Source organism: Phascolarctos cinereus, unplaced genomic scaffold, assembly GCF_003287225.1.
Source record: "Phascolarctos cinereus isolate Bilbo 61053 unplaced genomic scaffold, phaCin_HiC Scaffold_9;HRSCAF=440, whole genome shotgun sequence".
Lineage (NCBI taxonomy): Eukaryota > Metazoa > Chordata > Mammalia > Diprotodontia > Phascolarctidae > Phascolarctos > Phascolarctos cinereus.
The window spans coordinates 90,640,881-90,663,410 of record NW_027556402.1 but is presented as its reverse complement, the minus strand read 5'-3'; the positions used below and the strand labels follow the sequence as shown (position 1 = coordinate 90,663,410).

The 22,530-nt window shown below is 39.8% G+C and overlaps 1 protein-coding gene across 4 annotated transcripts in view; it reads left to right on the top strand.

Annotated features, from left to right (window-relative positions):
- Positions 1-22,530, top strand: part of TMA16 (translation machinery associated 16 homolog) — a 117,357-nt gene that overhangs the window by 30,924 nt on the left and 63,903 nt on the right. For all 4 annotated transcript variants that reach the window (XM_078149030.1, XM_020969669.1, XM_020969668.2 and 1 more), the window contains exons 3-5: positions 699-736; positions 5,516-5,600; positions 14,128-14,276. In XM_078149030.1, the coding sequence (XP_078005156.1) occupies positions 699-736; positions 5,516-5,600; positions 14,128-14,276 (272 nt within the window). The remainder of the gene's footprint in view (positions 1-698; positions 737-5,515; positions 5,601-14,127; positions 14,277-22,530) is intronic.

Sequence of the window (22,530 nt, the reverse complement as noted above, 5' to 3'; positions counted from 1 at the left end):
TGTACTCACTTTTTATCTTGGACTTTCAGAATCTTTTTTTTTTTTTAAGTCTAGGCTCATCTCCATTTTCTCTGATTCCATTCTACTCCTCCCCAAAGTAAACATATTATGCCCTTCCTCACATGTTACTTAAGCACTTTATCAGCATCTCTCTGTCTGCCATAATATTCGACCTTGTATTTGTATTAGACTTTGAGGTGTATATATGCTCTGTTTTCCTCTATATGATGTAAACTCTTTGATGGCATGAATTGTCATTTTTAATCATTTTATCTCCAACACTTGGCACAGATTTCTTTTATAATTTAGGTACTTAATAAATGTTTGAATACTAGCTAGCATTATCAATTAAGTGGATTACATTTCCAATATGCACATTAATTGTGCCTATTTTGTCATGAGATAATTAACTTGTGTCTTAATCCATTTGAGTAGCTTCACTTTTAACAATTTCATTCCTGTAGGTTTCATTTAAGTGTCAGGATCTAAGAAGCAAGTAATAAGACTTCATGGTTCAATGATTTGCAATACAGGAAATGCTTTAAATGGTGATGTGGTTGAATATAACTAATCTAATCTCCTATAAAAATGAGCTTTGAAAGGGGGACCCCCTTTGAGCAATTTTTTATACTAGTTGTTCTTAATTGATTTTTAAAAATTGCTTGGAGGTTTCCTAACACTTTTTTTTTCATTCTAAGGTTGAAGAATGAAAAAGCTTTGCGTCTAAACATTGTAGGTAAGTGGATTGCTTTATTTAGTGTTCAGACTAAGTTTAGACATAATTTACAAATTATGCAAATTACGAATGTACCTTCCTTACAATTTACATCTTAGAAAAATAGCATTTTATCAAAGTGAACTGCTTAGTAAATCTTTCAAATGAAATCTTACTAAAGAATTTTTAGCTTTGTTCTGCTAAAATAGTTTTTATTTGTAAATTGACATGATTTTATTACATAGGCACTCTCATAGCACCTTTAGAAACCTCTGAGAGTTCTAAAATAACTAAGTGATCCTGATTGTCAGTCTCTCACTTTTGATTTCTTTGTTTTTATATCACTTTTATTTCTAATCTGTTGAGCCATTCTGTTTAACAAAGAATAAATCAGAAAGAGGGACAAAAAAGGCAGTTTATCAAACCAACCAACATATGCACTGACAGTATGTCCTGTTTTCCACACCCATATTGTCCCACCTCTGCAAAGAAGGGAGACACATTTCTTCTCTTTAATGCCAAACTTGATTATTATAATTATATGATGTTAGTTTCTTTTGGGGATGGGAAAGTATTGTTCGTTTATTTATGTTGTATCATTTTGTATATTGCTTTTTGATTCTGCCTATTTCACATTACATATTTTTCTAGAATATTCTTAATACTAATTGTTTCTTACTATATAGTAATATTCTTTTGTATTCATATCCTCCAGTTTGTTTAGCCATTCCCCAGTCAATAGGCACCTACTTTTATTTCCAGTTTTTTTGTTTTATTTTGTTTTGAAGGGGGCTGGGGATAAATACCATTTATTAAATATGCCAGTGCATGGGTATTTATTAAGCACCATTTATTACAAATATTCTCTCATTTGATCTTTACAACAGTCCTGTGAGGTAGGTGCTATTATTATTCCCATTTTACTGTTGAGGAAACTGAAACAGGGAGAGGTGAAGTGATTTGCCCAGGGTCACACAGCTAGTAAGTGACTGAAGCTAGATTTGAACATCAGGTCTTCAGGCCTCAGTGTCCTATTACTGTACTACCTGGCTGTATAGGTTGTTTGCTATCAGAAAAGTGCTGCTCTGAATATTTTGTTGTGTATGAGTGCATTCTTTCTGTCTTTGAACTCAGTGATCTTGCTATGTTCAATGGTTGGCGCTCTGGATCACAGTCAGCAAGGATTTATTAAGCACCTACTGTGTGGTAGCCACAGTTCTAAGTGCCAAAAAAGACAAAAAGCAGTAAGTAAAGGAAAGGGAGAGGGGAACTGGAGACAGCTTACAAGCAACTGTGTACAAATAGGATGTGTACAGTGTATGTCAGAGGTCATCTCAGAGGAAAGGTGCTAAGATTAAAAGGACTGGCAAAGATTTCTTGTAGAAGATGAAACTTTAGCTGAGACTTGCAGGAAGCTAGAGAAGCTAGGAGGTAGAGAGGAGGGAGGATGAGAATTCCTGGCACAGGGAGCAGCCAATGAAAATGCCCAGTTTTTCCCCAATTTACTGAGGGTGAGATGAAGCTTCAGAATTGTCTGGATTTGTATTTCTCTTCTTGGGCTTTCTCCTAGTTGTTAATAGTTTATGATTTTTATTTTGAAAATCCCCTACATCTTGATTATAAGATCATTATCAGAGATATTTGTTGCAAAGATTATGAAAATTCATGCCATAATAAAATTAGAAAGAGAACTACCTCAGTTACTTTTCACAACTTTAGGAGAATTCTTTTTTTTTTGGCTAGGCAATGGGATTAAGTGACTTGCCCAAGGTCACACAGCTACTAAGTGGTATGTGTCTGAGGCCAGATTTGAACTCGGGTCCTCTTGAATCCAGGGCTGGTGCTCTATCCACTGCGCCACCTAGCTGCCCCGTACTTTAGGAGAGTTCTTAACCAAACAAGATGTAGAGGCAACCATGAAAGATAAATAGAAAATTTTGATTACATGAAATCGAAAAGCTTTTTGTGTATGAATAAATTCAATGTAAATAGAATAAGGGAAAAGGTGAATTGGGAGAAAAAAATCTTTGTTTCCAATATTAATGATAAGGATCTGCTATCCAAGATATATAGAGAACAAAAGCAACTGTCAGATTCATTCTCTCTGCCTGCCCTCCCCTTCCTCCCCCCAGTATATTTGGATGTATTGACCAAACCTCATATGTCCTGAAAAGGTATATCTCTCCTGTCTGCTATAGCAGCCAGACTTCTGCTTGGGAAAGCACATATTATGTGAATAGGGCAGGGAAAGCAGGCTTTAGAGGAGTTCAGAGTGAGTCTTTAGAGAAAATATTTAGGGAACAAATTATTAGAGACACCAAACCTACTGCAGCCCTGTGGAGTGTGAAAATAGAAACCAATGTTCTGGAGCACTCGTGAGGTGGAAGTTGCTCTTCAGCTGGGGCAAGGTTAGGACATAGATCCTGGTCTGCTGTATCAGTTGAAGGCCAAGGCTGAGTTCTCATCTGTATTGCTTTCCAGGGAGAAGGGAATGATCTCGATACCGGTGAGAACCATCAAGTCTTTCAAATCAGAATATCACTCACATGTGTCCACTTGAGGTTTGCAGAGATCTGACACCTGTACTGGGAAGCCATTGGCTCTTTGGATCATATAGACTTCTTGCCCAACCCTTCTTAGCCTTGTGTTGTCTTTATGGTGCCAGAGAAACTGCAAATCCTCCATTGCATTTCTGCAGATGTAACACATCATTTATTTCGAAAGGGAAGCTAAGTGACATAGTGAGTAGAGTGCAGGGCCTGGAGTCAGGCATACCTGAGTTCAAATCCTCAGGGTTCTGAGGACTCTGAGTTCAAAACCTTCCTTGCTCTGTAACCCTGGGCAAGTCACCCTGTTTGCCTCAGTTTCCTTATCTGTAAAATGACCTGTAGAAGGAAATGGAAAATGACTCCAGTATCTGTGCTAAGAAAACCCTAAATGGGTCACAAAGAGTTGGACACAACTGAAAAAACTGAAAAAGAACAACATATAATTACCGAGGTTTTTAACATGGATATAGTAGTGCCATCAGTAGATGTGAGAATTCTGGGTCTCCCTTATGCCCTGCAAAAGGAGATATCCATGATACTCATGTTCTTGCTTCCCAACAGACTATTGGCTCTAGGCAGAGGTAATTCTTCTGCCAAGCATGAAATATCTCCTGAGCCATGAAAGGTGGATTTTTCATTTGTTCATCTAGGAGAAACCATTCAAGTAGCTCATGGGAGCTTGGTTGTGGGATATATAGGGGAATATGTCTTCATGGCTGGCATAGTCCAGGATGGATTTGGCAAACAAAGTTTGTTCCAATTGTAGTTGCCCCCAAATTGCATAGCTTTTGCCTAAGATTGCTGAGATACATACGGGCAGTCACAGGCATCAATCAACACTTGGTAGTATGGAGAGTTTTTCCTTTCACCTTTTTAGAGCCTTGGTCATCTAGATTGTTTTTTTTCTGGGACTGAGGAGGCCATGTCTCAATGGCCAAAGCTCAGCAGCACCTCCCAGACCGCTGGTCTTGGGTCCAGCCCAGCCCTCACAGCTATCATCCAATAGCTGCCAACTAATTACCACACACAGAGAAGGCAAAGAGATCACCACAACCTCCTGGACCAATATCTCCTTTCATATTCTGATGGAGGGTGCCAAGACTCTGAGCCCAAGAGCCTTAGGAATGATGATGCTTCCAGCCCAGGGCCCTCAGACATTATCCTAGAAAGCATCTCCTGTGCAGATGTAGGGCCTGGCATGTACTCCTCCAATTACTGTCCCACCCACAATTCCTGAAGATTCAGAGAAGAAAGTTTCTGTCACCAAAGTCATTTGCAGTGTCACATGGTTCAACATCAGAATCTGTTATGATTTTACAAGTGGAAATGATATTAAAGAAGAGGCAACAATATTTGCTTTGCTGCTACTCTCTAAGGACCATAGGATTTTTCCATTTGACTTGCAGCTGAAATCTTCCATATCTTCTTGTTTTCCCTATTAGAATATGATCTCCTAGAGAGCAAGGACTGTCTTTAGTTTTGTTTGTGTGTCCAGTGCTTAGCACATAGTAAACACTTAATGCCTCACTCATTCATTCCTGCTCACAAAAACTAGTCTGCCAGGGAAAAAGGATGACGCTTGGTACCCAAATACACTAGGAAGAAAGAGATGATCCATCTTATATTTCTGTTGTGCTTTGGTACCTCAGGCACTCCAACTGTCTCCTATACTTTGCCTTCTGATCAGTTTTAGTTTGAAAGGTGGGAAGTGGGAAGCATGGTTGGGGAAGGTGGGGGATTGGAAGATCTCACCTGATCAGGGCCCTCTGAGAAGCCAGTATAACCTCTGGGGATACTGATGTGGATACAGAACTCTGCGGTATATCTGCTACCTACCAAGGACATCTTGTCCCAATTAGTCTTGTTAGATTCATCGTTAAGTCAGAAATTAGTGATGTATTTTGATATTTGATATTTGAGATGGAGCACTATATGGTATGTGTCATCTTTTTGGTATTGACTGTAAATCATACAGAGTTTAAAATCATGTGTTTTGGCCTGTCTTATTTCTGTCCTTGAACTGCTTAAAACTTTTCTATATATTCTTTGCCTCCCTATCAGGTAAGAAATACATGACAGAATTGTTTTTGCAAAATTAGTTTCATTAGCCTGCTCTGAGACATATTTAACACTGAAGTAGATTTAATGTAACATTAAGTGTTTTAGTATTGGGGTTAGTATTTAGTTTATTTAAGAAACTTCTAGTTGTTTGGCCGGTATTGTTTCAATAATTTATCACTTTTCCTTGTAGGTGAGAAACTGCAATGGTTTCAAAGTCACCTTGATCCTGACAAAAGAGAGTATACAAAAAAAGATGCTTGTGAATTAATAGAGAGGTAAGGAACAATATATGGGGAAGAAATATTCCTGCCATTGAAGAACTTTACTAGCGTGGGAAGTCAAGGAAAACCTTAGTGCTTACACTGAAAAGGCTACAGACACCATACCTGGCACTAGAAAGACTGGGACCTGAGGCAAGGACCTAATGCCACCCTGGCCAAGTCTCAGATTCCAAACCAGGAGCCAGAAGGATTGAGACCATAAGCAAAAATATGTCACCAGACTGATTCCCAGGAGGACTAATATACTAGGCCTAATGTGGAGCCAAATGCATGTTTCATGTGCAGATTATCTTTTGGGAGGGCCCTATCTCCTGGATATCTTGGGATATGACTGCTGTGCTGGTACCGTTTCTGAGTTCAGTCCAATTCTTGATCTCAACTCCCTGCCCCTCCCCCACTTCCCACTGTTCCATTTTCCTTACATTTGGAGAGGGCGTGACTATGTCAATGTTACCCTTAGTCATCACAGGCCCTTGGAAGGATAGAGAGCTCCTAATCAACTGGTACCCGTACCTAAAAAGTTAGTTCTTACTGCTCCCCTATGTCAATGATTGAGTCATTTCTTTTTTCCCCTACTACCTTTCCCCTTGTTTTTTTCCCCCACCCAACTCAATATTGTCATACACTTCTTTTCGTTCTTTGCCCTCCTCTATATATTGTGCCCCCAGAAGAACAGCTTCAACACAAATAGAAAAGAGGGCCACTAATCTGTATATAAGGATCTCTGAGGGCCTCATATTGACTTGATTTTAAAATGTAATGTTATCTGTGTATTTATTTTGTAACTTTTTCCCAATTACATTTTTATCTGCTTCAACAGTGTTTGGGAGTATTGTGGACTCTGTGATTTGATATCTCTGTTCTACAATATTACTGGATCATTAACAGATTTTCTTTTATCTTAGATTTTAAAAAACATTTTTATTAATTTATTTTAATTTATCAACAATCACTTCCATATGCTTTTGAGTTGAAAATTTTTCTCCCCCTTCCTCCCCCCCACCCTCCCCAAGACAGCGCACAATCTGATATAGGCTTTACATTTACATACCCATTAAACATAGTTTCACATTAGTGAAGTTGTAAGTAAAAATTAAAACCAATAGGAGGAACCATCAGAAAGATGAAATAAAACTCAACAGAAGGTAAAAATAAGTGTAGTGGTTCGACTTCCATAGTCCTTTCTTTGGATGTGGACAGCATTTTCCATCCCAAGGCCTCTGGAGATGTCTTAGATCCTCGTAATGCTGAGAAGGGTTCAGTTTAACAGTCTTAGTCATTGCATAACGTGGCTGCTGTTATTGTACAAAGTCCTCTTGGTTCTGCTCACTTCACTCAGCATCAGACCATATAAGTCTTTCCAGGTTTTTCTGAAGTCAGCCTGTTCATTTCTTATAGCACAATAGTATTCCATTACATTCATATACCACAACTTGCTCAGCCATTCCCCAATTGATGGGCATCCTCTCAATTTCCAATTCTTTGCCACCACAAAAAGAGCTGCTATGAATTTTTTGTACATGTGGGTCCTTTTCCCATTTGTTTGATCTCTTTGGGATATAGCCCTAGAAGTGCTATTGCTGGATCAAAGGGTATGCACATTTTTGTAGCCCTTTGGGCATAGTTCCAAATTGTTCTCCAAAATGGTTGGATCATTTCACAACTCAACAATGTATTAGTGTTCCAATTTTCCCACATCTTCTCCAACATTTATCATTTTCCTGTTTTGTCATGTTGGCCAATCTGATAGGTGTGATGTGGTACCTCAGAGTTGTTTTGATTTGCATTTCTCTAATCAATAACGATTTAGAGCATTTTTTCATATGACTATAGATGGCTTTAATTTCTTCATCTGAGAACTGTCTGTTCATATCCTTTGACCATTTATCAATTGGGGAATGGCTTGTGTTCTTATAAATTTGTCTTAATTCTCTATTATTTTAGAAATGAGGCCTTTATCAGAGAGACTGGTTGTAAAAATTCTTTCCCAATTTTCTACCTTCCTTCTAATCTTAGTTGCATTGGCTTTGTGCAAAAACTTTTCAATTTAATGTAATCAAAATTATCCATTTTGCTTTTCATAATGTTCTCTATCTCCTTTGGTCATGAATTCTTCTGTTCTCCATAGATCTGATAGGTAAACTATTCCTTGTTCTCCCAGTTTACTTATGGTATCAGCCTTTATATCTAAGTCATGAACCCATTTTGACTTTATTTTGGTATATGGTGTGAGATTTGGGTCTATGCCTAGTTTCTGCCATACTCTTTTCCAGTTTTCCCAGCAGTTTTTTTCAAAGAGTGGGTTCTTATCCCAGAAGCTGGGTCTTTGGGTTTATCAAATAATAGATTACTATAGTCATTGACTACTGTGTCTTGCATATTTAACCTATTCCACTGATCCACCTTATTTCTTAGCCGGTACCAAGCAGTTTTGATGATTGCTGCTTTATAATACAATTTAAGATCTGGAATTGCTAGGCCACCTTCCCCTGCATTTCTTTTCATTAGTTCCTTTGATATTCTGGACCTTTTGTTTTTCCAAATGAATCTTGTTATTATTTTTTCTAACTCTATAAAATAATTTTTGGTAGTTTGATTGGTATGGCACTGAATAAGTAAATTAGCTTAGGTAGGATTGTCATTTTTATTATATTAGCTTGGCCTACCCATGAGCAACTGATGTTTTTCCAGTTATTTAGATCTGATTTTATTTGTGTGAAAAGTGTTTTGTAATTGTGTTCATAGAGTTCCTGGGTTTGTTTCGGTAGGTAGACTCCTAAATATTTTATAATGTCTACAGTAAGTTTAAATGGGATTTCTCTTTCTATCTCTTGCTGTTGGGCTTTGTTGGTAATATATAGAAATGCTGATGATTTATGTGGGTTTATTTTATAGCCTGCAACTTTGCTAAAGTTGTTTTATTATTTCAAGTAGTTTTTTACTTGATTCTCTAGGATTCTCTAAGTATATCATTAGATTTCTTTTTTGACAATTTTTTAATCTTCTTGTGATCATGGATGTCTGTCTCTCTTTGGAAGACACTGTAACCCTGAGCACTCTCTTAGATCCGGATTACTCCTCATACTGTGGACATACAGGGCCAAGAGGAAGGGTTGGCCTAATCATTGCTCTCCAGTGTCATTGCCAGACCCTTTCTCTGATAGCGTTGTTCTGCGAGCCCTCCTTCACTGAGGTTCACTCTATTTGTATCTGTTTCACCATGGTCTTCTAGTTTCCAGGCTCTCTCTCTGTTCTGAAATAGTTTGAGTTGCTGTCTTGGTCTACCACTCATGCCTTGTTCTCAAACTTGTAGACTTCAGTATACATGTTGATGTTTCCTCGAGCCTTTTTGCCTCTCGTTTCATGAAATTAAGCTTCTACAAACTAAAGCTACATAATCCCTCTGCCTCCCACACATCACTCTCTCACCTTCACATTGAAATTCCCTTCTTGGAGCATAGCCTCCTTCCCTTCCATCTTTTTCCATCTTCACCAAGGCCTATTCTTTTTTTTTTTTTTTTTGGTGAGGCAATCAGGGTTAAGTGACTTGCCTAGGGTCACACAGCTAGTAAGTGTCAAGTGTCTGAGGCTAGATTGAAACTTAGGTCCTCCTGACTCCAAGACCAGAGCTCTAACTACTGTGCCACCTAGCTGCCCCATCCCCAAATCTATTCTTTTTTTAAAAAAAAAAAGTGTGTGTGTATAATAAATATATATACATATACACACATATATATAAAATACTAAAACTTAAACACTAAAATTGGCATTTCAATATGCATAAAAGCATATGGCAAGAGATCTCCGTTATATATGGCTTGATTTTTCTTTTAGAATAAATTCAGCATGTAACTTTCAAAGTTCTCCTGCTTACTTGTAATTCTTTCTGGCCTTACTTCTGCTCTGTTTGTTTAAGAATGCTTCAGTGACTATTTTCCCTGCCTTTCTTCCTCCCTATCTCTTTTCTCCCTCCCACTCTATTTATTCTTTATCCTCAGTTTGTGTCCTAGTTTCTTCCCACCTGTTCTAGTTGATTGCTTCTAGTCTGACTTCCCTTTTTTTCTGTTGGCAATCTCGATCAGTTAAGCCATGCAACCATCCTTTCATAGGTCTCTCATTTGCTTGTTCTGCCACCATTCATGACTCTACCATTATCACCCCCACCATCTGCCTTCTTTACTCTTGGACTGCTGAATGATACTGGAGGAAGTTAGAATGTGACTGTTCCATGGTAAATTTTTATTCTTTGATGATTCCATTGCTCTTGGTGATCTTATCAGACCTTCTCATCTCTCCTCAAGCCTACATTATCTCCCCCACAAGCCTCTGTCAGTTGATGTCCTTACCTCCTAAGAAAGTAAAAGGCAGTTATCACAAGATCCCACTTTTCCCGAAACTGTATCTCTACCTTTTTTTTTTTTAATCATGGCTTTCAGGTAGTCCAATAATTTTTAAATTATCTCTCCTGGATCTGTTTTCCAGGTCAGTTGTTTTTCTTTTTTCTTTTTCTTTTTTCATTAATTTATTTATTTTTAGTTTTCAACATTTCACATCCACAAGATTTTGAGTTACAGATTTTCTCCCCATCACGTCCCTCCCCCAACCCCAAGACACCTTTGCCCTAATCTGCTCTCTCTTCTGTCTCCTCCCTTCTCTTATTCCCTTCTTCTTCTATTTTCCTGTAGGGCAGGCTAGATTTCTATATTCCCATTGCCCATATATCTTATTTCCCAGTTGCACGTGAAAACAGTTTTTTAACATTTGTTTTTAAAACTTTGGGTTCCATATTTTCTCCCTTCCTCCCTCCACACCCACCTTCGTTGAGAAGGCAAGCTACTTGATACAGGTTATACTTGTTTAGTCACGCAAAATACTTCCATAGTAGTCATGCTATGGAAAACTAACTATTTCCCTTCATCCTATCCTGCCCCCCCCTTTATTCTATTCTCTCTTTTGACCCTGTCCCCCCTCAGAAGTGTTTGCTTCTGATTACCCCCTCCTCCAGTCTGCCCTCCCCTCTACCATCCCACTGCTCTCTTATCCCCTTCCCCCCCCTATGTTCCTGTAGGGTAAGATAGATTTCCATATCCAATTGAGTGTGTATGTTACTCCCTCCTTAAGCCAAATCCAATGAGAATAAGATTCCCTCATTCCCTCTCACCTTTCCCCACTTCCCTCCACTGTAAAAGCCTTTTCTTGTGTTTTATGTGAGATAATTTACCCATTCTACCTCTTCCTTTCTCCCTCTCCCAGTATAATCCTCTCTTACTCCTTAGTTTGGTTCTCTAGATATCACCCCTTCATCTTCAACTCACCCTGTGCCTTGTGTCTATCAATCTATCTATCTATGTATTTTTTTTCCCTCCAACTACCCTGATACTGACAAAGGTCTCATGAGTTACAAATATTATCTTTTCATGTAGGAATGTAAGCAGTTCAACCTTAATAAGTCTCTAATGATTTCTCTTTCCTGTTTACTTCTTCATGCTTCTCTAGAGTCTTGTATTTGCAAGTCAGATTTTCTATTCAGCTCTGGTCTTTTCATCAAGAATGCTTTAAAGTCCTCTACTTCACTGAATTTTTTCCCCCCTGAAGGCTTATACTCAAGTTTTGCTAGGTAGGTGATTCCTGACTGTAATCCTATCTCCTTTGACTTCAGGAATATCATTTCAAGCCCTGTAGTCCCATAATGTAGAAGCTGCTACATCTTATGTTGTCCTGATTGTGTCTCCACAATATTTGAATTGTTTCTTTCTGGCTGTTTGCAATATTTTCTCCTTGACCTGGGAACTCTGGAATTTGGCTACAATATTCCTAGAATTTTTCCTTTGGGGATCTCTTTCAGGAGGTGATTGGTGGAGTCTTTCCATTCTTATTTTACTCTCTAGATAGAAGATATCAGGGCAGTTTTCCTTGATAATTCTTGAAAGATGATGTCTAGGCTTTTTTTTTGATTATGGCTTTCAGATAGTCCAATAATTTTTAAACTATCTCTCCTGGATCTGTTTTCCAGGTCAGTTGTTTTTCCAATGAGATATTTCACATTGTTTTCTATTTTTTCATTCTTTTTGTTTTGTTTTATAATTTCTTGATTTCTCAAAGAGTCATTAGCTTCCATTTGCTCCGTTCTAATTTTTAAGGAATTATTTTCTTTAGTATTTTTTTGGGTCTCCTTTAGCAAGCTGTTGACGCATTTGTCATGATTTTCTTGCATCACTCTCATTTCTCTTTCCCATTTTTTCCTCTAATTCTCTTATTTGATTTTCAAAATCCTTTTTGAGCTCTTCCATGGCCTGAGACCAATTCATATTTTTCTTGGAGGCTTTAGATGTAGGAGCTTTGATTTTGTTGTCTTCTGGTGTTTTGATCTTCTTTGTCACTAGAGTAAGATTCTATAGTCTGAGTTTTTTTCCCTTTGTTTCCTCATGTTCCCCACCAATTATTTGACTTTTTAACTCTGTTAAGGTAGGGCTCTGCTTCCAGTGTACTGTCCCAAGCTTGAGAGGTTTTGTGCAGCTGGTTTCAGACATACTTCTAGGGAATTGTAAATTTTCAGTTCTTCCGAGGTAGTATGATCAAAGGAGAGGTGTTCACTCCTTTCCTGGCCCGTACTCTGGTCTGTGAGTGACCACATCTTTTCTGCCCTGAAACTGTGAGGAGGATTCCCTCTCTACCTCTGCCATGCCAGCACTGTTCCTCGCCCCAGGACCACCACCTAGTTCCAGGCATAGAAGGCAAGGGAATCCTGCCTCAGTACCAGCAAAGAGATCCTTGCAGTCCCCCTCTGATCAGCTGCTTGATACACACACTGTCTGTGGGCCAAGAGCTCCAGAAGTAGCTGCTGCCATGGTCGCCCCAGGGCTGGGACCAGACTTGGTTTCTCTCTCCCTCAAGTCTGACAGACCTTTCCCACTGACCTTCTTAGTTGTCTTTGGCATTTGTGGGTTGAAAAGTCTGGAAACCACCCCAGCTGCCTCATAATTCAGTCGCCTGAAACCTGCTGCAGGTTTGTTGGAGCCCTGACTTTACCTGTGCTTCCCACCCTGAACTGCTCTCCTTTCCCAGCTAAATGCAACAGGCCTTTCCTGTTGACCTTCCAGGTTGTTTTGGGCTGGACATTTGTTTCACTCTGTCTTTTTGTAGGTTCTGCTGCTCTTGAATTTTAGAGTCATTTTTTATAGGTATTTGGAGGGGTTTGGGAGAGAGCTCAAGCAAGTCACTGCTTTTACTCTGCCATCTTGGCTCTGCTCCCCTGAATCCCCCTAAATTGCATCTCAAAAGTCATATACATATTCATCCATACTGCTGTTTTTGTACTGTTTCTTTTTGAGAGACAGCTCTTCTTGCCAGAGGTGAAGACTTAAGCCCTTGGTCCTTCTGCACTCTTTCTTCCGGGAACCTGCTCCTTTCATCCTTGCCTCTTGATTTTGCTTCAGTTTCTCCTTCTGTTTCCTCTTTCCAGAAACATGGGCTATTGTTTCTCCTTTTTAACGCAGTGTTTCATGATTTTACCATCCTTTTGCCTAGAAAGAATCTTCTTGCCCCCCTTTTCTTCTGCTAACTCATCATGTGATAACCTAATTGTCCTTTAAAGTGCAGCTTCCAGCCCCTCCATTCCAAAGGTTACTAATGATCTCTTAACTGCCAAGTCAAAGACTTTTCCTCAGTCCTCTGTTTGGAGCTTTTGTACTGTGAGGTCTGCCTTTTTCTGGTCATAATCTTCCTTGTCTTTCCCAGTAGTTCTTCTCTATTCTCCTACCCATCTGACTGATCTTTCTCAGACTTTCACTGAGTATTCTCCAGGACTCTCTCCTTGGCTTTCTCTTTCTGCATTTGGGGCAATCTCATTGGCTTCCATGGGTTCAAGTACTGGTTCAAGTATTTTTTTCTGATGGCTTCCAAATCTGGTGGCCTGATATCTAGCATTGAAATCAGTTAAGTGATCAAATAAAAACTTACTTTTTTGTTCTTGGCTGCTTGTGGCCGCCATCTTTGTAGCTTTCAATACCTGGATCTGAGTCAGGCTCTCTGACTGTAATGCTTTGTAACTGGAATCAAGTGATTTTACTTTATTGAGCTTCAGTGTCTTTATCTGTAATGTGGGCGTATTAATTTTATTACCTTTCTCACTAGGCAGAGCAAATGAATTAATATGTGAAGTGCATTGTAAAATTGTAAGCCATTATATGTATACATGGGCTATGATTATTTCTTTTCCTAAAATGTTAGATGTGGACAAAGCCTTAGAGATAGGTCAGTGTTGGTCCATCATTTCACAAATGTGGAATTAGAATCCTTGAAAGGTTAAGTGAATTGCCCAAAGTCCTAGGAAGTTATTGGCAGAACTTGGCCTCCAACCTAGTTCTTCTAATTCCAAGCTCAGCCATCTGTGGTGATTTAAGCATCAACTATTAAATAAACATCGTGAGTTAAACATGACTGGGACAAGCAATGCTGAGCATGAGTTCCATTGTAGAATAATGGAAATTTCACAGTTCCAATCCTTTTCTTTTTTTCAAAGTTATTTACATCGGTTCGACAGTGAACTGGAACAGATTGAGTTGCAGAACAGCATCAAAGGCAGACAGGGAAGGAGGCACTTTTCTCGAGAAACAGTCATCAAACAGACGATGGAACGTGAGCAGAAACTCTACGAAGGCTATGGCATTGGTGCGTCTGTCTATAGTAATTTTTCTGTCTTTATTCAATTTGTGATGTTTTAATTTAACTTTTTCCATTTTCCATAGACTGCTTTTTTCTCTTTTGATTTCTTATTATAGAGTTTGGATTAAATTTTTTACTTATAGCTGTTCTCCATTTTCACAATTAAATATAATTTTTGTTTCCCTTGGGTAAGACAGTATTCTTTTTACAGGGATACTATACTAAGGAAGCTCTGGTTCCATTCTTTAAAAATGTTTTTTTTTAGGAATTCCTGGGTTTTAGCTCAGTTTTCTGATTGTTCAGCTTAGGTTTTGGTCTTGCCTCCTTATTTTTCTTGTTCTCCTTAAACAATTCCAAACCTGAAGTTGATTCCATCATTACCTGTGAGACTGATGGGCCTTAACTAGATGTTGTTGATTGTGCTTAAAGCAGCCTTCATCCAAGACCCTGGGGGCTGCCTTGGTCCTTTTTTTTTTGCTGTGGCTTGGGCATGGGATGGCCTAGACACAGTGGTGCACCTAGCCTGTGGTCTGACTCTGCCTCCTGTACTTTGGGTGGGGCTGCCTAATTGCTGTCTTGGGCACTAATCTGGCCCTGCCTTCTCTTTGTTGCTTGCATGTCTTGTCCTACCCAGGCTTGTCTGCTCAGAGCTTCTGCAGAATTCTGGTGGTGTTTCTTGTAGGTGTTTCTCTTTGCTAACTAAGGAGAAGTAGCAAAGAGTATTTGGAAATCAATTCATTACTTCCAATGTACAAATGAAGAAGACAACTGTCTTTCTTACCTCTGCACCTTGTAAGTGAAAAGCCAGAAATCTTTCTGAAAAGAATGCTGCCCAAATTTTACACTTCTGGCACTGACTTGACTATAGTCAGGACAGATTAGGAAGGACAAGCTAAGCAGCTACTACAATTAATGCAAAACTCTGGTGCATTCTTAGAGTGTTACTGAGGTGTTTGTAGGAGATCTGGGCTCCTAGGTCCCAACACATCATTATCTTCCCACGGTAATCTTTGTGTTGGAATATTAATATCCATCCTCAAAAATAGAGTTCCTATCACATAGCATCCGTCTTTAACTTGAGTCAGTTGAAGGCTAATTTGGTTAGTGATTTATTTTCTAGGTATTGATATTGCAGTCTAGGGGTGCTGGGAACCTTGAAATTCAAGGGCAAAAGGGCAAGGGTCTGCCACAAAAGAATTGTACTCAAGCCTTTTTCAGTCCTAGAAGTGGGCCAGACTCTTAGGGCGTCTGAGCATTTGATGGGGACAAGATGGACACTTATATACAGTGATCAAGGAGTGGGGTGACTGGGAGGTAACAGAGAAAGGGTCTAGGTGGAATTAAGGAGTGGTGGTCTAGTGTGCGGCCAGGTGCAGACAATGAAGGCCACTGTGAAAGGGCAGTTAAAAGAATTAACTGGGAAGGGCCAATTTCCCTAGGGAACACCAGGGACCCGAGCTATATGGGAAAGCCCAGGGGAAATTCAGGAGGGAGAGGGAGTTTCCAGAGCCCATACCCAGTCTTTGGGAGGGGGTGTAGTATAATGTGTCAGAGTCACCTATTAGGGAGAAAAAATTACATGTAGAGAAAAGATCACATCTTGCCCATCAGTAGTTCTTTTAAAAAATGGAAAGGAGACACTGACATTTTGTTTCTAGATACATTTAGCTAGTCTAGATTTAACCTCAGTCTAACCAGCTTCATTTTATCTGCAGATGGATTAATTTTTAAAATTCAGTTTAAAAAAAATGATTAGTTGTGAGCGTCTGTGTAAGATACTGAAGATAGAAGACAAATAAAAAACAGTCTCTACTCTCAAACAGTTGACATTTTACTGGGGATGTACAGTGGAGTGCACTCTAAATAAAGTATTCTGAATAGAGAAAGAGAACTAACAGCTGCATGGATCAAGAAATATTAAATAGGAAGTATTACCTGAGCTAAACCTTGCAGGAAGCTAAGGGGTAGGTATTCAGGTGGATAGCCAGTATAGAAAGAGCTCTAAAAGCCTAACAGAGAGTAGGACAGTTTGTAATGAAGTGATGTGAAATAAATCTTGAAAGTGGTCTAGAATCTACATTGTGAAGGCTGAGGGGTTTGTATTTCTCGTAGAGGTAGTAGGGAGCAGCTGAATACTTTTTGGGTAGGGAAGTGATGTGGCTATTATCTTGCACTTCATGATTTACAGAAACTCTGATTCCTCAAGATGGAATCAATTTTGAAATTCACTTCCCCAGATTATTTCCCACTTTAACCACAGGAATTGATCAGGGCCTCATGTCAGGTAACCTTGAAGCTTCTCCTTTGTACCTCCCCCTTTTCAACCATAGTTGCGAGTTCCTTCCGGGCAGGCACTGTCCCTATCCCTTTCTTTTCATCCCTGGTGCTTAGCACAGTACCTGGCACATGGTAGGTATTTAATAAATGCTTGTTGACTGTGGCTCTCACATGGTCAGACCTGTGCTTTAGGAAGATTATTTTTTTTTTAGTGATTCACATTGATGAGGAATGCATGACCCTTGCTTTTTTTTTCCCCTAGATGAATTGGGTACCTACTTCTTGAGGGTGAAGATGAAATTTGAATAAAATGGTCTGTGAGAAGCCCATTATGTTAAATGCCACTTAAAGCCACATTAGGAGACCAATACTAGTAGTCTGGCCAATGAAATCCTGCAACTAACTGGAGCCCCTTTACCCTGAGCTAAATAGTGGAATAATAATGACCAAAACTCTGAACTTCTGTCACTGGTTACCTCATCTCCCCCACCCACAGCAGGTTTTCCTCTATAAGAATCCCTAGCCTCTCCTAACTAGTAGGTGTCCTCCTTAAGCTGGGGTCTCCCTTGTTGGGCATCTCCCTTAACGACTCATCTCCCTTAATTTGGGATCTTCTTTGAGCTTTGTCTCTTGGAGGCACAGGAGCCTGCTTGGTGTGTGGTGATTGGTATGTTGTGTTGTTACCCCCAATAAATACCTATACTTGATTTGGAGACAGCCTGAGTGAATACTTTCCAGATGACCTTATACCCCTATATTCTGGGTTCCCTATGAACCTCAACAACTGGATAGATGGAAGAGAAACTAAATAGGGAGACCAGTTAGGAAGTTATTAGAATAATCTTATCCTTTTTTCCAGTAATTTTTTTTAAACTTTGGAGATCTTTGTAGCAGTAATAAAAATTGACTGTTTTGAGTTTTATATCCTAATCTTTTTCCTGGTTTCAAAGCTTTGATGAATAGGGAAAAATGGCCAATAAGAGCAAAGCAGGTGAAAGAAGTCAGGGACTCAGATAATTGGAAGATTGCAGAATTCATCTATGATTGATATGAAATTGAGGGTATAAAGAAATCAGTTGCTAGAGGACTGATCTTGAAGGCTAATTTAGGCTCTCAGAATATCTTCTCAGTAATATGTTAGCCTTTAGCTTACCAGTGAAGATTGCCTAGCAGTGTTGAGCCCATTGTAGTGTCTTATTGAATTGAATTTCTGGTTAACATGATAATTAAAATATAGCAGTCTATTGTATCTTTTTTAGTGTTGTATATACTATTTTTTAAAAATATGGATTATGATGGTTTACATTTAAATAACAAGGGGTGATATGTTGTAATGGCAGAGAGCTAATCTCAGCATCTAGAAAACCCATGCCGTACTTCACCACATAATTGTCTCAGAGTTTATGGCATTTTTTTTTTTTTGCAGAAAGTGAGGTGTGACCATTATGTGAAGCCTTTCCTTCCTTCCTTCCCTTTTTTGCACCAACTTTTCACTCACCGAAAACTGTCTTTCCAAAAGCTCTGTTTCCATGCTGTTCAGAGAACACAATTGATGTGGCTGGCTTCTGCCCAACAACAATGAGAGCCTTGCTGAAACTAAACTAACCCCTATGGTTTGTGCCCACATCCTTGGATGTTGCAAGTTTACTTCCCTGCTTTATGATCACATCCCTGAAAAGTTTTGTAAAGTGCTCACTCAACACACCTGTGTCTCTTTTCCTACCTCCTCTAAACACCTGCTTCCCCTTTCCTGACATCCTTCCCTGTGTAGGAGCATATCCGTCACCCCTAGCTGGGTGCCCAAAACTTGGGTTATTAAAAGTAAACCCCTGTCTTATCTCAGGCTGCCAGTTTTTCCCAGGACTAGTCCGATGTTGAGGTTTAGAGGTTTACGGGTTCCAGGACCCCAAAATCATGACATGTGGATCCTGCCCTAATGAATTTGACCCAAGCCTTCTTTCAGCCAAAGACAAGGTTTATTAAAGATCAGCCATATTGGCCAGACTCTTAAAGAATCTAAACATTTGTGATGCTTGTAAAGACTGGTGGGCACGAGGAAGTCTGAGCCCTTAAATGGCTGTCAAGATGGATCTTATATACAGAAAGACTATGGGATGGATCCAGCAGTGGCCAAGTAGTTTGGGGTGACTAGAGGAGGGTCTGGAGAGGATCTGGATGGGAGTGACTGGGAGGTTGAATGGGATCTAGATAGGATCTAGGATGGGAAGTAGCCCTGGGCCACTTGGAGGTAATGACCATGGAGGACTAGGCTCAATTAGGGTAACAAAGAATTTGGAGATTGAGCATTGGCAATAAGGAGAGGCCAGTTGATGGGACTATAGCTTTAGGCAACCACCAGAGACTTTCTTGATCAAGTAAGAGAATCAAGGACAGTCTGAGTTTTTTCTAGGGCCTGTAGATAGATGGGACCCAAATTCTTCTTGGGGTGAGGGGCAGAGGCCTCAGCTTGGGCCCCATCACCCCCACTTTTGCAATAATAAAGTCTCTTTGATGTGGTTAGAGATTTAGGGGTGGTGGGACTGCCAGAAAGAATTCGACGCAAGCCTTCTTTCAGCCAAAGACAAGGTTTATTAGAACATCCATCATATTTTAAGGAGTCTGAACATTAGTAAGCTATTGGCTAGGTTGTAAGAACCTAAGCAGTGGCTAGATTTTAGGAATCTGAGCAGTGGCTAGATTATAAGAATCCCAGCATTTTAATGGAGACAAGATGGACCTTATATACAGAAAGCCTGTGGGAGGGATCTAGGAGTGGCCAAGTGGTTGGGGGTAACAGGAGGAGGGGCCTAAGGAGATCTGGATGGGAGTGGACAGTAAGCTGGGGTGATCAGAACTCCTGGGACCTGGACAATGGAGCCTAGCTAGGATTGTGTGGGAAATGACCAGAGGCCATAGGGAGGTTGGGTGTAGCCACAGTGAAAGGCCAGTTGATGGATTATAGCCTCAGGCAAAGCCAGAGATTTGGCCATGTAGGGAAAGTCCAGGGTTTTTCCTTTCTAGGGTCTAGATCCCATCCTCATCATCCTGACATCCCTAAGTTCTTTCCAGACAATCTACCTCTTCACAATCAGTTTCAGCTTGAAGCCCAAAGAGTAGTTTTTATATTTACCCATAATCAGAAAGAAATGCTTCGAACGTTAATGTAGACTAACTGTATAGTTTAGCTAGTGTGGGAAGATGCAAATCTGTCGTATCACTGACTTATTCCCTGCAGCTTCACCTGCCCTCCCACCCTCTCTTTTGCCTGTGGCTCTTCATTGGGTTGGGTGACAATACCATTAGTGCTGCAGGTCCCTAAACAAACCACACAAGTCTCATTTTGGGATACTCTGCTGACAGTTCCAGCATGCTCTTGAGAATTCTAGGCTCAAAGCTAGTGGAGGAATAAATGCATGTCCATTTGCCACAGTTGAATACATTGCTGCTTTGTTTACCTTTTAAGCCATGTGACCGAATTATACCATGCAATGAGTATGAGATGAAAGGACAGTTTATTATGCAGAAATACAGTACTTAGGTCTTCCTGTGACACACCCTAACTGTTCTAAACTGTCAGTGCCTCTGGCTACTCTGTGAAAATAGAAATTCTCAAATAGAGCTGGTGTTGTTCTGCTTTGTGTGGGAGATTCCTCCTTTAGAGTTCCCTATACCACTGAAATACTTTGCTGGTCACTTTACATTATAAATTTTCGATGAATGCTCTCTCACAATAAAATCCTTTGAAGTGGATTATACTAGTATTGTTAGCTTCATTTTGCTGAGGAACTGTGAGATTCGGAAGGGGATTGTTTATTCATTGAAGGCTAATGCCAGGCTTGAGGCTTGAACTGCTTCTTAGCAGCTGCATGAAGGAGCATAGTCCCAGGATTTCAGAGCCATGCCACTCGCTTGGCTCCATCTAGATATGGCTCCTTCCAGGTATATCTCTGGAGGTCCTTTTTTTTTCTTTTTCTTTTTTTTTTTTTTTTATAGCTTTGGGTTCTAATTCTCTCCCTTCCTCCCTCCCCACCCACCCTCACTGAGTTGGCAAGCAGTTTGATACAGGTTATACATGTGTAGTCATGCAAAACACTTTTCATAGTAGTCATATTATAGCAAAACTAGCTATATTTCCCTTCATCCTTCATATCTCACCCTTTAATTTTATTTTTTAGATATCACCCCTTCATCTTCAACTCACCCTGTTCTCGTTCTCTCTCTCTCTCTCTCTCTCTCTCTCTCTCTCTCTCTCTCTCTCTCTCTCTCTCTCTCTCTCTCTCTCTCTCTCTCTCTCTCTCTCTCTCTCCCCCTCCCCCCTCCCCCTCCATGAATATTAGAGATTAACCAAAAAGTTTTCTGTTTTAGCTGTTAGAGGTGAAAGAGCAGATAATTAGAGCAATTGCTGACTGGCATAGATGGAAGAATGATAGCTTATTTTGATTTACTTGAGAACATATACAAAGACATAACTAAAGACAAGGTACATAGAGAGGGTGCAAGCAGTTATGGGTTGGAATCTAGGAAGTGGTGCTTGAATGAGTCTTGGGGGAAGAGAAGGATTCTGTGAAGTGGAGGTGAGAAGGAAGTGCATTCGAGGTATGAAGAAAAGCCGAGGCAAAAGCATGGAGACAGAAGGTGGATTGGTATGTTTGAATGTAGAGAAAACCAGTTTGGCAAATTCATAGAATATTTAAGGAAGAATGATGTCCAGTAAGTTTGGAAAGATAGGTTGAGACCATTTTGTAAAGGGCTTTTAAAGCTAACTTGGAATTTATATTTTATCCTAAATTAGGTAATAGGGAGCTTCTGGAGTTGAATAAGTAAGGAATATAGTTAGATCTGGACTTAAGGAAAAGCACTTTGGCCCTCTTGACTTATTCCACTCCGTGTTCCACATAACTGCCAGTCAACATCCCATTACAGTAATTTAGGTGAGAGATGATTATGTGAAGAGTGAAGGGGTTGGATATGAGAGATGTTATGAAGGTAAAAGTGGCAAGATTTGGCAACTTGTGAATGAAAGTTAGGAGTCAAGGATAATGCTGAGGGTGTGTACCTGGGAGATTAGAATGATGGTAGCGCCTTTGACAGAAATGTCATCAGGAGGATGGGAGCTAAATTGCAACTGGGTGAGCAGTGAGAGGAATAAAAAAGTAGAAGTATTGTGACAGCTTAGAAGAGGAGAGAGTTTGGAAGGGAAAGATAACTAGTTTAGTTTGGAGTAAGTTGGGTTAAGATGTCTCCTAGTTTTGAAACGGTCAATAAGCAATTGGTGATAGAGTACTGAAGCTCAGGGCTAGATATATAGATCTGCAAGTCATCTACAAAGAAATTATAGTAAAACTGGGGAGCTAATGAAGTTACCAAGCAAGAGTTGTAGAAGAACAGAAGAAGACGGAGCACGGAAGCTTGGGGAACATCTACAATTAGGTGAGATAGATGATGAACTATGAAAGGAGAAGAAAGGTTTGTGTTGAGGTTTAGAGTTTGGAGAGCTGGTTCAGGTGTGAAAGAGTTCACTTAGATCTTCTCTGTAACCATTTTGGGAGCTTTATTAAAACAAAAGCATCGGGCTAGCCCTGGAAAGAGGACTAGCAATTTAAAGAGGGACAGGGGCAGTTTTATAAAGACAGGATGAGGGAGATGGTTGCTTACAAGATAGTTTTAGAAGTTTTGTGGGGGTTAAACATTAGAGACAGTCAAGAAAGGATCTTATGACATAGGATAAAGGGGAGATGAAGGGAATTCTTTGTGGTTTATAGGGCATGAGGGTACAAGGTTAAAGATAAAGGGACAGGGGGAACATAGGACAAGGGACACAAAAGCAATTCTTTTGTACTGATTCAAGATAAGGAGGAAAGGACTTTAGGATGCCTTTCAAGTTACAGAATAAACTGGGGTTTCACAAAGTACTGGAAAAGGAACGTTAATATTCTCTTAACCCTTAGGGCACTGTATGTCTTCTGCTTCAATTTGGACATGC